This window comes from Eurosta solidaginis, chromosome 4, assembly GCF_040869045.1.
Source record: "Eurosta solidaginis isolate ZX-2024a chromosome 4, ASM4086904v1, whole genome shotgun sequence".
Lineage (NCBI taxonomy): Eukaryota > Metazoa > Arthropoda > Insecta > Diptera > Tephritidae > Eurosta > Eurosta solidaginis.
This window is the reverse complement of record NC_090322.1, coordinates 218236245-218251980: the sequence shown is the minus strand read 5'-3', so window position 1 is coordinate 218251980 and position 15736 is coordinate 218236245. Positions and strand designations below refer to the sequence as shown.

Sequence of the window (15736 nt, the reverse complement as noted above, 5' to 3'; positions counted from 1 at the left end):
TAGCAACGTTTCCAACATCAAATACACAAAATTCGAACTCCCTTATAATTTATTATTGATATTAGAGAAAAATTGCAAAGTTTACAAACGGCGATGGGTACTAGGACATGTTTCTGAATTTCACTTCTTCATACGCTAGTTTCTCGAGAGCTGAGTATTGAACTCACAGCGAGCAGCGGGGCATTCATATGGCTGAGTGGTTAGAGGCATCTGCCTTTACACTAGTATAAAATGTGAATGTTGGAGATGTCTACTTCAATACTCAGTTCCCGATATCATCATATGTATCTCTAATATCAATAGCAAAAAAATTTAGTGCAATATGAGCATGTCTCGCTAATTAAATACACATATATACTTTATTTTTAATTTATAACACTTCAATACTGCTACCAAACAGGTGTTTATTATTCACAATAAACAGCTGTTGACTTTGGTGGTACCACCTTTTCAACTCCACCTCATCTCGATATCCAATGTAGGATATCAACCGCATAAATGTGATGGATATGTATTTGAGAAATATACATTACTCAAAATCCATCAAAGTTTGGAGAACAATTTGATAATGATGTTGGACATCAACTCCAGAGCTAAGGCTGGAGAAATATTTTTTTCATGTTTGTTAGGTTAACAAAATAATAAAAAAGCAATGTTACCGTACAAAAACGTCGAGGAGCGCAAAAGCGGCCTAAAATTGTGACTAAAAACTGCTCTGTAGTTTAACTGAAGTTTAAATTTTACTAGAGTTAAAGGTCAACTTAACCAACTACTGAAAAACCGGGCCGTGGAGTTACATTAATAATTTTTAAGGGTGACATTAAATATTGTTGCAGAGATAGGCGGCCACCGTGGTATCCTGGGTTCAAGGCCTGGAAAAAAAAACATTAAAATCTCCAGAAAACAGTTTTTTCAATTAAAACAAAAATTTTTGAGCGGGTCGCCCCACAAATATTGTATTCTCCATTGTTTTTAACAAAGCTGTGACGTAAAATTAATGTTTTTTTTTTTTGTTGATTTAACTATTGAAACAGTTCATTCCGAATAAACTACTTGTGCGAAGTTCCCTCTATCACTGAAAAGAGAGGACTGTAGACTCATGACGGGTATTCTGACTGGACACTGCCTTCTAGCGCCACATCTCTTTAAATAAGAGAAGTAGGAAGTGCGCGTTGGAGGAGGAAATGATCGAGCACGTTTTGTGCTCGTGCACTGCGCTTGCCAGGCTAAGACTCCAGCTATTAGGAGTGATACAGCTGTCAGATCAATAAGCAGCAAGTGGCTTAAGTCCTAGAAAGCTTGTGGTATTTGAGGACGAGGTTATTTTATAAGATAGGTCCTGGTTTTTGATAGGGTTTAAAATTAACTTCTAACCTAACATGTGCGAAGTTGATTCAACAGAAATATGGTTTGAATTGACCCGTAATTCGGCTGATTTTACCAGCCTTTTTCTTTCAGTGCAAGAGTAGCAATAGAAGTAGTGGTCATCACCACCTTGCTTATACAATAATTAAGCCTACATAAAATAGAGCTGATTAACAGGTTGTAACATTTACAACAGTGCAAAGGTGTTAGGTGCGGATTGAAGATGGTCGAGGGTTTTCTCTCAAACAAGTGCGAGGAGAGGTAGAAATGGGCGCTGCGACTACTTACCAATTTTGCCATAGTACACTTTACCACTTTAAGTACTTTTAACCAAAATCATACAAAAACAAAAATAGAAATAATAACTATACCACCCACATTTGAGTCAACTTGATTTTCATTTATTGGTTAGTTGGTCGTTTCGCATGTCAGTCAGCAAATCACTCAAGCGCAAACTCGTTGACTTGTGAGCAATACGCCGCAAAATACAATATACATACATATAAGCATATAAAATTGTTATTATTGCTATTATTATTGGAAAATAGAAAAACTCACACGATCACACATGTCTACATATGGACATACACATACATACATTTAAGCATGCACGCATCTAAGTATGACTGACTCTACAAACTTACAAACATTTGTATGTATCGAATGTAGATACATTTGCTGAAGTTCAAGTTCATTTTATTACTTCCTTTATATTAGGTCGGTTGAATGTTTGTCCGCAATCGATTTTAAGTAACTTCTCATTGAACTACAAACGTGAAACTTTACACATAGGTTAGAACACCGTGACAATGTAACAAAAGAAAAAATATTCCGTTAGGTGGCGCACGGATCGAAATATTTAGATAAGAATTTGGAAATTTGGTGTTTTGAGATCGATTTTAAAGTAACTTCTCATTGAGCTACAAACATGAAACCTCAGACAGGTTAAAACACCTTGACAAAGGAACAAAAGGAGAAAAAAATTCCGTTAGGTAACGCACGGATCGACAAAATTAAGATAATAATTTGCAAATTTGAAACCGGGTTTTAAGTAACTTCTCGATGAGCTAGAGGCTAAAAATTTAGAGCTTAATTCAGAGGTCGATGACAGCCGATTACACAATACAAAAAGTTTCGCCAGGGGGCGCACGGACTGAGATATTTAGAAAAATCAAACGGAATGGAGGGAATTTTGGAATTGATTTTTATGTAAGTTCTCATTGAGCTACAAGCATAAAACTTAACAGATAGATTAAGACACCGAGAAAATGTAAGAAAAGGAGAAAATAAAAATAAAATAAAAAAAATTGTAAGCATTTCCTTTATATAAATGGACCAAAGTCAGCGAAAAATGTCTCCTTATATAAAGACATATTCTTGCTAAACTTTGATTTTTAAATTTTGACATAGAAATTGCAATAATATTTATGAGAAGTAAAAATATAAAGGTGGAGCGCAATTAATTGACTAATAATATCTCCTTTCCAGCCAATTTTCCAATCCAAATAATGTGCGCTCCACTTTTATATTTTTACTTCTCATAAATATTTTTGCAATTTCTATGTCAAAATTTAAAAATTAAAGTTTAGCAAGAATATGTATTTATATAGGGACACATTTTTCGCTGCTTTTTGCCCATTTATATAAAGGAAGTGCTTAAATTTTTTTTATTTTATTTTTATATACGTACATTTTTTCACACACAACAACATTTTAGTTCCTGTATTCTCATCATATTTATAATTATTTATTTAGTACTCATATACTTTTTTATCGAATTATTTCGTTTCGTTGATTATATCTTTTAATAATTTTTTATTGACTTTTTACAGCAATTACTTGCTAATAAAGCGCTGCTTTTGTTCTATTGTGTTTTGCCTTATTAAGTTTTTTTTGTTTCCACTTAACCAACTATTTACATATGTTTGTATGTACTCTAGACCGTTTTTGAAAAAAATAATTTTTTTACTCTCAACGTACTAAAAAAATGTATTTCCAGTTACAACTTTTGAAAATTTGTATCAGCATAAGACCGTTTGAAACATCGCTTCTATTTTCCTCCAAAATTTGTTTTTCACTAAACAGCATGAATCTAAAATATTGTTTCCCACTGAAGGAAGAAATATTTTTAAAAAATAAGCAAAATATTTCTTACTGTGAGATAAAGTTATTTTTGAGGAATAAAGGTTCCTCTTTGAGATTTATTAATGATAAATTCATTATTTTTAGCTTTTTCTTCTACTTTACTTTACTTAATAGAATACCAATTTTTTACCCGGCAAAAACTTAATTAAAAATCGATCGCAATATACGTAATTTTCTACAGTGACAGAAAAAACTGTTGAAATAAATCGAATTATGGGTCAATTGAGCCAATGTTTCTCTAAATTTTTATCCATCGCAAAAAGCTGTTGAATCAATTTCGCACAAATTGTTGATACTGAATTAAGCGTTTAACAGTCAAGTCAATAAAAAAAGTTAAGCGAATGTAAGCCACAGCTCTGTTAAAAAACAAAATAAATACAATCCGGGTTCAAATGCCACTACCGGTGGAAAAGGCTTTGAAGAAATTTAATAAAAGAAATACAAATGTCGCTGGGCGACCCCGATTTCTTATTGAAAAACGTTTTTCTAAAGATTTTCATGTTGCTTTTTCTAGTCCTTGAGGGCCGGAGTTCGGTGTGGTAGGCGTGTAACGCTACAATCACAACGCAGTGGCTAATGCCAATGAAAACTGTTAAAATAACAGTTTTCCGTCAACATTAGAATAACAGTGGCTGTTGATGTGACAGAGATTTCTTTGGCACGATAGTCATAAGAACAAAATAGTCAACGCAGTAAGAGTAAGTTTGTCTTTAAAATAAGCTTATGCATTTGCATAATATTGGCAGTTGTTCGCTGTTGACATTTTATATAAAGACAAAAAATTAACCGTCATTTATTTGGATTAAAATCGACACAGACACAATGCGGTCGACTACTAAGATATATAAAACATAAAATTAATGTTAGATTTAAAAATATTTAAATTCAACCATACATAGGAAAGAAAGTACAAAATATCAGGCCAGACGTGACAGTATTGAATTATGCAACTCGGAAAACGAACATTTAAAACTGATGCAGTTATACAAGTTGTTGTAGTGCGAACACCAACTTCGCAGTGGATTATTTTTGGCAAAATTTTGCCGGCAAAGTGGTAAATAAAAAGGCACAAAGTGCCTGGACGTTCTACCAGGAACAGCAAAATTTAGTCGACTAACAAGATCAGATGAGTCGATCTCGCCCATAATGAGCTTGTGAATGAACCATATAATGACCAATAAAATCAGTGCTTTTAACAAAAAAATCAGTTAAGATTGATTGAGAATCTGTAATCTATACAGAATACAAGCATTTTTATTCTGTTGAAATAACTATACAAATTTATTTTCTTGACGAAAATCTCAGTTGAGCTAACATTAATGATATAAGTTTTACTGAATTTCTGTTAACTCAGGAACAGGAAACCTGATTTGTTGATTTTACTAGCTTTATTTCTTTGGGTGTACTGTAATTGAAAAACAAGAAACATTCCAATATAAACGTAATAAAAACCTATACTGCTTTGAAAAGATAACTAAGGGCATTAACTCTTAAGTGAGTAATTTAGCTAATGACAGTCTCACCGTCTACAAACTTAAAGTTTTTATTGTTATTGAAATCACAACGTGACAGTAAATAAATAGCGCAAAAAAAGCAATGTCGATAATTTGTTCGCTAGATAAATTTTGAAGGAAAAATAAGACGACACAACACTAAAACTAAAATCAAAACAAATGAATAAAAAGGGAAAAAATAAAAATTTAACCAAAATGTTTCAGATGCGCCAGTTCTTACCAAATAACTTGTACCAAACGACTTCACTTGATATCAAATCATCAATTATTGGTTTCATGTACAATCAATAGCCATGGTTTAAATAGATTGGCACTAATAAGTCCATTATAATCATTGAGGTACTTCAACTAACAGACAACCAATCATATCATATCACATCAATCACATCTTATTATAATATATCATCTTGTGATGAATATGAGTGACACTAAGTGATACTCACATCCCTAGTCCGATGCTAAGTAAATAAGGTCACAACAACAATGAAGCAGGCAGTCACTTGTATCTACATAAACGAATCAATCATTATGTCTACACATATGTACGTATACGCAGCTGAGAAGCAATGCACAAACACATGCAGATGTCTTATCTGAGATGCTCCCAAAAATATGCAATTGTAATTGTGGAAGTGTCGTTCACAAATACACGCATATGAGAAGCTATATACGTGCATCTGTAGTTATAATTATATGGCGGTAACTAAGTAATTTCTGGAAGCGCCTAGAAGATGCCACGAGGAAATCACAGAGTATAAAAGCACCAGCGGTAGAGGCGCTATAATCAGTTTCAGTTAAGCACGCTATCTGTCGAGCAATAGATTAGTTTCATTTGAGCTATCAATCAGTTTGGTTATTAAGCAAGATATTCGTTGCAAAGTATAAGTGTTATTGTGAAGTACTTTAATAAAGGCCATTTTTCCATTATTCAATATTGGAGTTATTTATTCAACGGTTTAGTGATTCGAACCTTGGTAGAGGATTGCGAATAAAAGGAATTGCAAGTAAATTCGTTACAATATCATATCATAACATCACTTTATATCATATCACATTACATTATAACATATGTACCACATCATAGCGTAATATTATATCATATCATCTCATATTATTCCAAACCAATCATCATATCATAATTCGATCCGAATAATATTTCGAGCTACATAGGTGGGTAGTGCGAGACAAATTAGATAAAATCTAATAAAAGCAGTACAAAATAAGAACTTATGATAAATTGCTTCATCACATCATACTGCATACTTGTTGGTTAAATCATATTAAAAGACCTTATTTATATCACATCAAATGCACAATCTGATGAAATCGAATAAATCGTGTGATCAGATCGAATAAATCGTGTTATGTTACAGGCAAATTTAAATTAATCTTGAGCTGTTAGTTTATGTTTGTGTTCAGTTGTTCACCCCACCAACCATTTGTAGTCATAAAGATGTCTAAAGACAGTCAAAAATCAGAGCGTTTCTTATATATATATTTCCCTTCTTGCTCCGTGAATGTTTGAGGGGATTTAATTTTTGTATAGCAAGAAAACATTGAATTGAAATCTGAACTTAGCTTCATTGGCTGTGCCCAACTGCACTATTGATGATTTTCTCCTTTCAAAAAGATCTTGTATCAATTGAAGAAAAGATTTCTTTGGTTGCAAGTAATAACACCTCATCATGGTGTAGATAGTAAACCAGTACAGCATCCAAAAGAATTAATTCAAAGATATAAAAATTAACTCGAAAAAATTTACAACTAAAGCATAGGTATTTTCAAATACATACAAGAACATTTTACTTTTTATAAACTAAATTATCTGAATGTATTGTGTTAAATTATTTAATCATGCAATTATAATGTATAACAAAAGACCTTAGATAAATTTATAAATTATAGACACGCACATACATACACTCATAACAAAGCAAATCATTTTTCTAAGCTATTTACATATTGTTGCTTATAGTTAAATAATTTTCAATTAATTCATGAAATAATTTGAATTAGAATATAGTTTATTATAAATTTTTTGTATCGACATTGTGCATAATAAGCATGATTAATTGTATGGCGGCTGCTGTAAGGTACGTTGAACTTGTCAGAGCTGAAAACCTCCGAGAATATTGCAGAAATATTTGGTTCAGAAATTCTTGTGTGGGAGTTTGGCATAAAAGACTTTTTTCCTGCGAAATAAGCACTAAAGCTTTGTATTTGAAGTTTTCGTCGTCGTTTTAGAAAAATTTGGTGTTGGAGGCTCAAATGATGTAAGCCAGGTTCCGTATTACGTTTTACGATCACTGGCTGAAAACTATTTTCACTCAAATGATAACTATGCAATTGTAAAGCCCCCAGCGAGTCAGGGGATTAGAATATATCAGCGGCATGCCTGTCCGCGACTTAAATACCAAATCGATTCAAGGGCTTGTGTAGCGCTTCAGAGATGGTCAGGCTAGTACCTTAATGATGCTTGTTACCGGAACGTACTGGATCTGCATTCGGCAAAGGACCATCAACATCGATGGCAGTCCTCAAAACCTTCTAGGAGTGTCCTTATCGCTGCAACAACAACAACAAACTATTTATACAAATTATAACAAGTTATGGATCTAAGTAGTTTTATTTGTCACTAGCTCTCATGTGTTATGAGATTATGCTGATTTAACGGATCGTAAAACGTAATACGAGCCCTGCCTCTCCAGAACTTTGAGTTGAAATCTAAAAGTAAAATGTTTGTTATACCCAACTGAGCAGAGCTCACAGAGTATATTAATTTTGTTCGCATAACGATACGAGTACTCACGTTTGAAAAAAACAGTACGGTAAAGTTAAGAAATAAATGGTATGGCCAAGAATTGACAGAATTAAATAAACTAAAATACCGGTTGCACCCACAAGCTAGAGCAACGGGTGACTATACCGAATATAACATGGTCGCGAAGTACTACAAAAAACTTATCAAATTTAAAAAGATTAAATACATGGAGAATAATATTGATATCAATAGTTCAGAAAGCAAGCTAATGTGGAAGCATCTTAAGCATGCTGTAAACTTAACGGGTCCACAAGAAAAGATCTTGGCGGTGAACGTAAAAGGTGTGACATATGATACACCTCGCGATATTGCTGAAGCACTGAACTCCTTCTTCATAGATAGCATTGTTGATATAAACAGGGATATTGAAGTTGTTTAGAGTCAGAACGACTTCCAATATACAGCTAGGTCATGTTTAAAATTCGAAGAAATTACGTTTCAGGATGTTATACTTATAGCAAAAAGGTTCAAAAATAAAACTGAGGGGAGAAATTTACTTTCAGAAGGCGTTATTAAAGATTCGGTATCGTATATGGGTTTCTTCTATGCAACCGCTATAAACAAATCCATGACTACTGGAATAGTGCCAGACATGTGGAAAATTTCGACAATAGCACCAATTAGGAAAGTAAAAGATTCAATAATGGCAGAAGACTAAGGCCGATAAATACATTGCCGAACATAGAAAAAATGCTGGAAATTGTACTAAAAAATCAACTGGTTAATTACTTAGAAAATAATAAAATCCTTATAAAAGACAATCCGGTTTCCGAGAAAGACACTCTTGCGAGACGGCGTTAAATTACATCATATTTAGCTGGAAGGAAGAGCTGAGCCTAAAAAAACATATAGTAGCAGTTTTCATTGACCTAAAAAGAGCGTTCGAAACAATTGATAGGAATATAATGCTCGATAAACTACAAAAAATTGGTATTAGGGAAAATGAATTGCAGTGGTTTAGAAGCTTGTTATCAGACCGGAAACAAAGAACAACCATAGTCGGTAGTCTCATCCGAGGCGCAAGTGGACATAGGCTTACCACAAGGGTCGGTATTAGCACCAATACTGTTCAACATTTACATAAACGATATATCATCAGCACTGAAATATAGTAAAATCAGGTTATTTGCAGATGATGCGCTACTTGAAGTAAATGAAACGGACATTTCAATAGCAAGGAGCAAAATTCAAGAAGATTTGGACTCATTGTTAAGATGGCTTTGCATTAATAAACTCAAGCTTAACGATAACAAAACTAAGTTCATGGTTTTATCTAGGACGACCAATAAAGAATCACTTAATTTAGATCTAAAAATAATGAGCATTGAGGATGTAAAAATATTTAAGTACTTAGGGATCCTGATTGGCAAAAAACTGAGGTTTAGGGGTCATATTGATTATATTGTTGCCAAAATGGGCAAAACAATTGGATTTTGGAAGAGATCATATAAACTTATTAGTAAGAAATATAAGTTGAAAGTTTATAGATCCATTATAGAACCGCACTTCTTATATTGCCCTACAATATTCTTTATTGCCAATGAAACACAAGTAGACAGGTTACAAATTATGCAAAACAAAGCTATGAGATTTATATTGAAAATGAGGTACGATACTTCCATAAAGAGTATGATCGATGCACTAAACTGGTTGAGTGTGAAACAGTTGATATTTTACCGTAGTATGAAATTTGTATTTTATATCAAGCATGGTAACTTACTAGCCTACCTAAATGAAAAACTTGTTTATGTGAATGAAACCCACTCTTACATAATCAGGGAAAATAATAATTTTAGATTGCCTCTTTTCAAAACAGAAATGGGCAAGCAAAATATATTTTACAAAGGCCTGAAATGTTTTAATGAACTACCTAATCATGTTAAAAATTGTGAAAACTTAAACACCTTCAAAACAAGTTTATTAGAATATTACAAACCCCTTCCAATAAGATAAAATATTTTGTATCTGTATTTCATGGTACTGATCCTTGAGCGTACATGGCAATCCAAACAGACACAGAGGAACATTATACATCAGGTCAAATACATATATCGCTCGCAATCAAATTGGGAAAGACTTCCTGAAAATATCGTCCCAGACAAACAGTTGGAGTGTTCATGAGAATCACGTCTATTCCTACAAAAATAATAAAACAATAATATATTTAACTAATTATGTTTACATAAAAGCTGGTACAGGGAGGATTGGAAACACGCCTTTCCAACCGTCCGATAAGAGTGGCTCATTCTGCTGAGCTGCTAGCTTTTGGGTTGACCGGAATCAAATGCATTCCGACAGCATAAATAATAAAAATGTGTAATCATACGTCTTGGACAGGGCGGGGATTGAGAACACGTTCCTTCCAACCTCCCAATGAGATGACTCCAAGACTCGCCCGTTGGGACCACCAGTTCCCTTGCTGATCGGAATCTCATGCATTCCGACACCCCAAATTCTAGAAATCCTATTATTATTAAAATGTACTTATCATTTGTAATAATATAAGTTTTAGGCTTAAAACGCTGTAATAATAAATAAATAATAATAATACCCCGTAACGGCATAAACTAATCGAGATAGATATAGACTTCTATATATCAAAATGATCTGGGCGAAAAAAGAAATTCATCTGGCCATGTCCGTCCGTCCGTCTGTCCGCAAACACGATAACTTGAGTAAATTTTGAGGTGACTTGATGAAATTTGGTATGTAAGTTCCTGGGCACTCATCTCAGGTTGCTATTTGAAATGAATGAAATCAGACAATAACCACGCCCACTTTTTCGATATCGAAAATTTCTAAAAACCGAAAAAGTGCGATAATTCATTACCGAAGACGGATAAAGCGATGAAACTTGGTAGGTAGGTGGGGACTTTATGCCGCAGAATAGAAAATTAGTAAAATTTTGGACAATGGGATTGGCACTGCCCACTTTTAAAAGAAGGTAATTTAAAAGTTTTGCAAGCTGTAATTTGGCAGTTACACCTGAACTTAGCCTTCCTTACTTGTTTTTGATTTGTAAACATGTGGATGTGAGCGTAAGGTGTAAAGTGCAGGCGTAGCGACAGGTATCGGTATAGTGAGATGTATGGTATGGCGAAGCAGGAAATATAAGCGTAGTATGCAGTGTAAGAGATAAAAAAAAGTAACGGTTCGTTATCGGAAAGCTATCAATTTGTTTTAAAAAGGTTGGTAATCGGTATTTTATCGAATCAATAGGCCGATAAAAAAATAACAAAATTGAATATACGTTAATTTTGTAGACATAATTAATTCATGCAGTTAGAAAAAACGATGACAATTATTAAAAAAGTGGATTCATTTTCACTAAATAATTAAATTTTGCATCTAAGAACTGTACAACTCTTTAATAATATTTATATGTATTTCACTTTTAATCTAAGAAAAAAAATTCTCCCTCTAACAGATCTAATAAAAAATGTATTAATCAACAAATTTTTCTTTTCTTTACAGCTTTAATTTTAATTAGAATAAACAAAAATTCCATACAAGTAACTGATAACAACAAAAAGAGAGCTAAATATAGAGGGAGCGAAAAAGAGACTTAAATAACAAATAACAAATAAAATAAAAACCCAAAAAATAACAAAAATTCAAAGGCTTGTGATTTACTTGGCCCTGACAAGATGACAGGCTTCAGCAACGGTGGTTTCGAAAACGATGAGCCAGTGAAGGTAAGTTTGTGTTTAAAAACATATATATATATGTACATCTATTTATATGCATAGCCAAATGCCAAAAAGCTATTAAGCAAATAAAAGTAAAATTAAATAAATAAAATATAAGCTGAGCAATAAGTGAGTTGTTCGGCCAATAATAATAAATAAATCAGCGTTGAGTGCATTTAACGAAAACGAATTTGCTACTAAAAAAAACATATTGAAGTTAAGTATGTACATATCTACGCATGTACTAATAAGTGTACATACACTGAGAGAAAAAAGCTGATCAAATCAACAGAATTGCGGGTCGACTCAACTGATATTTCTGTCGATATTTATTCATCTCAATAATGAGATGGCGGATGAGCTTGCAAGAAAGGGTACCTTCCACTTTCGCCATTCTGGAAGAGGTTGGGCATGCCGCTCTCCACCTGCAAGCTCAAGATAAAGGAGGCTCTACTGATGGAAGCCGGAGCCAAGTGGAAGTATCATGATAGAAGCCAAACGGCAAAACTCACATGGCCGTAATGGAATGAGAAGAGATCGCGAGAGCTTCTCATCCTCCATAAGAGGGATCTCTCTTTAGTTGTAGGTGTTCTCACTGGTGACGTTTGTATTGGACCGCATGCGGAAAGGATTCTCCATTTAATGATTATTGTAGAAGCTGCGGCAACGAAGAAGAGCCTGAAACTATTAGGCATGCTTTGCGAATGTCCAGCGCTCGGTACGAAAAGGCAACGTTTCATGGGCAAGATGTTTCTTGTAGATCTGACTAACACGACGCTTAGTTAGCTTCACAAACTCAACGAATTGGTTTGATTAGGAGAGTAGGAACAAATCCGTGTGATTTCACAATGGGCCTATAAAGGTCTAAGTGTGCCGCTCCGATGTGGACGGCAGCCACTTGAACCTAACCTATCCATCTCAAATAGCTGTTGAATCAACTATGCAAAAATTGTTTATTCTTAATTGAGTGTTTTAACAGTCAGTCATAGATTTCCATCAACATTAGAAAAACAGGGGCTGTTTATATGACAGAGTATTCTGTTTACTCATAAGAACAATATGAACATGAGCGTTAGTTTTATTTATTTATTTATTATTTTTTTTTTTTTCAAATTATATACATACATCAGCTAATGATATTGGCAGTTGTTAACTGTTGAGTACCGAGTACCGAAGAAGATTTAACGATAAGCTGTACGAGCTTTACGCAGACCTCAACATAGTCGAGCGAATTTAAATGCAGCGGATGCGCTGGCTAGGCCATGTTATGCGAATGAAAGATGACGCTCCGGCTATGAAAGTGTTTCTATCGGAACCCGCCTATGGAAGGAGAGGAAGAGGGCGGCCACCACTCCGCTGGAAGGACCAGGTGGAAAACGATTTAAACTCTCTTGGTGTGTCCAATTGGCGCGCTTTGTTGGAGGGCCGTAACCCTTTAAACGGTTAAGCGCCAATTAAGTAAGTGTTCGCTGTGGATTTGACAAACAAAATCAGTTCTTTTAACAAAAAAATCAGTTCGATTGCTTGACATAATGTAATCTATGATGTATTTTTTACAGAACATTGTTATGTTCAGACCAACAGTTTTTCTTCCTTTGAAATAACTAAACAAACTTGTTTTCATGACAAAAAACTCGGTTCAATTAACCATCATGCGATCTCTTTTACTGAATGTCTGCTATTTCAAGAACAACAAACCTGATTTATTAAGTTTACTAGCCTCATTCGTTCGGTGTATAAAGTGAGTTATTTATAGTCAACGCAGCCAGTTAAGGAATGTGTTTATTTACAAACATACTACATTAACTCAATAAGTATTTTGTTTTACTTTTCAATGAAAAATAAATTTGTTTTTACTTTTGGTTAGCTTAAATTAATTGAAATGTTCCAATGAGTCTAGCGTGTTGTTTTTGTAGTTGGATGTTCAATATTTAGTAGTGACAAGCGCGACTTTGTCTCGCAGTCTACATACTAATCAGTTAAGTTTTATTTTTTGCTAAAACAAAACAATCGGTCGAATCACTTCCTTGTCGTCCGTCAGGCGCACTCAACTCTTATACATTTACGTACTCACTTGTTGTTTACAAGATGTGTAATATTTGTTTTGCTTTTTTGATTTTGTATATTTAACTGTCTTTGCTCACGATATGGTGGAGTCCACAATGTAAACCTAAGGTGTGAGCTTAAACATAATCAAAGGCGTAACCGCAGTCTTCAAAAGTGACAATCTAAATGGAGTATTTATATAGTACACACATATATCAATGCAAGCGTAGTGTGGGTTATTGTATGGAGTAATGGAGTAATGAAGAAAATAAACTGTAGCGTTATGTGAGAACGATATACCATGTAGAGTTGATATGACCGAAATCACACAATAACTCCAAGCAAATGCGTCGTCACCTATAAATGAAGTACACTTAGTATGCATGCAAGTGCACTAAGGACGTATACACTGGGCTCGGTCGATTTGTGTGGACGAAAGTTAACCGATATCGCGCCATCGATTTTTCGATAGGATTTGGGCTCAGGAAAAAAAGTTCCACTACGCATACCCAAAAAAATGATTTTCGAACATATGACATTTAATTTTTTTAATTTTTTTCGACTTTGATTTTTAAGGTTTTTTCATGACTTACTAAAAAAATGTTCATATGTATACCCTGTCCGACCCAAAACTGTTCGCTAAAAACGTTGTTGATAACAGTTTTTTGAAAAAAAAAAATATTTTTTACATGAAAATTTTACAATCAAATGAAAATTTGTTTAGTAGGTCATGAAAAAAAACCTTAAAAATTAAAGTAGAAAAAAAGTAAAAAAAATGAAATTTCGCAGGATCGAAAATTATTTTTTTCCTGAGCCCAAATCCTATCGAAAAATCGATGGCGCGATATCGGTTAATAAATTAATAAATTGACCCAGTGTAGTATAAACTCTATTACACGTGCTTAAGTACTCAGGTTCAAGTTGAAATTTGTTTCTCTTTGAGGTTTTGTTTGTTGTACGCTATTTGGTTAGATTTATATGAAATAACCAGATCTATTCGAAAAATGTCATTTGTGATAGAGTTTAATATATAACACTTTTTTCGGGGAAGTGGATCGATTGAGGGGAGAGAGTGGGGTAGTGTGAGAATTAAAAAAATCTTAAGATATTCATAAAATTCTGCAAGTTTGTTAGAATAACGTACGTGATTCTATTATTTATTCATGTTTTAATATATCGAATCAGCTAACAAATACAAAAGTGCTACAAATTTGACTCTGTATATATTGGTATTATTAATATACTTAATAACCTATTACAATCATACAATTACTAAGATTATAGTTTTATTACTAGATATATACGAAGATGAAATTACTCATATCTTAAGCATATATTTGGCTTACTAATATACGCAAATAAGTATTTTTATGATAAATTAATATGATACATTAATATGTTGATTTATAATAACCAAATCTAGTGTAATTAATCTATTTTTTATTTTCATACGCAGATATGTGCGTACAAATGTGTTCATTGCATAGTCGATTGCAGCTCAATTTAGATTTTAGAATATATATACTGTAACGAAATTGGAGAAATTCCGCTTATTTGATGCTTGGTTACCAGCTATATACATGTATATTTGCAGTTTGTAGCCACATGAATGTGTATGTGTGAGTAACTACTTCGGCTGATGACTACATATTTGTGTGTGTGAGATGAGATATCTCCTCGTCGCCTTCTACATTAGAGTGGCTGCTTTATTGTTGTTGTGCATTTATTTAGTAGCAGCTTAGTGATGCTAATATTCGTCACAATATAATATACATATCTATCAATACCTGATTGTTAGAGCAAATTAAATTGTGATAAAATCGAAATTTTACGCTAATTATGTCAAATTGTTTAAACATACGTATACACTACGGCGGGTCGATTTAAAAATCGCTCACTGCTCTGTGAAAATCGTATTCTAGGGATCGAAATAAGAAACTTTGCCGAAGGAACCATACCTCTAAAACGAATTCTGATGTCCCCCAATTTGGGTCGAACTTTAGGGTAGGGGCAAATTTTGAAAAATCCCACTTTGACCCATTTAGAGTGCTCCAATCGAGTCCAAATGTATGACCGACCCCCACTAACTTTGGAGGCCCGACCCACCAGCACACCCCCTGGAACCCCCTTGGGGGTTCACCATACAAAAATTTCAA

General features: G+C 33.7%; 1 protein-coding gene across 3 annotated transcripts in view; it reads left to right on the top strand.

The window, feature by feature from the left end:
• The window catches only part of LOC137250978 (UNC93-like protein), a 284617-nt gene that overhangs the window by 164738 nt on the left and 104143 nt on the right, over positions 1–15736 (top strand). For all 3 annotated transcript variants that reach the window (XM_067784783.1, XM_067784784.1, XM_067784785.1), the window contains one exon: positions 11320–11540. In XM_067784783.1, coding sequence (XP_067640884.1) covers positions 11493–11540 — 48 coding nt within the window. In that variant the 5' untranslated portion in view covers positions 11320–11492. The remainder of the gene's footprint in view (positions 1–11319; positions 11541–15736) is intronic.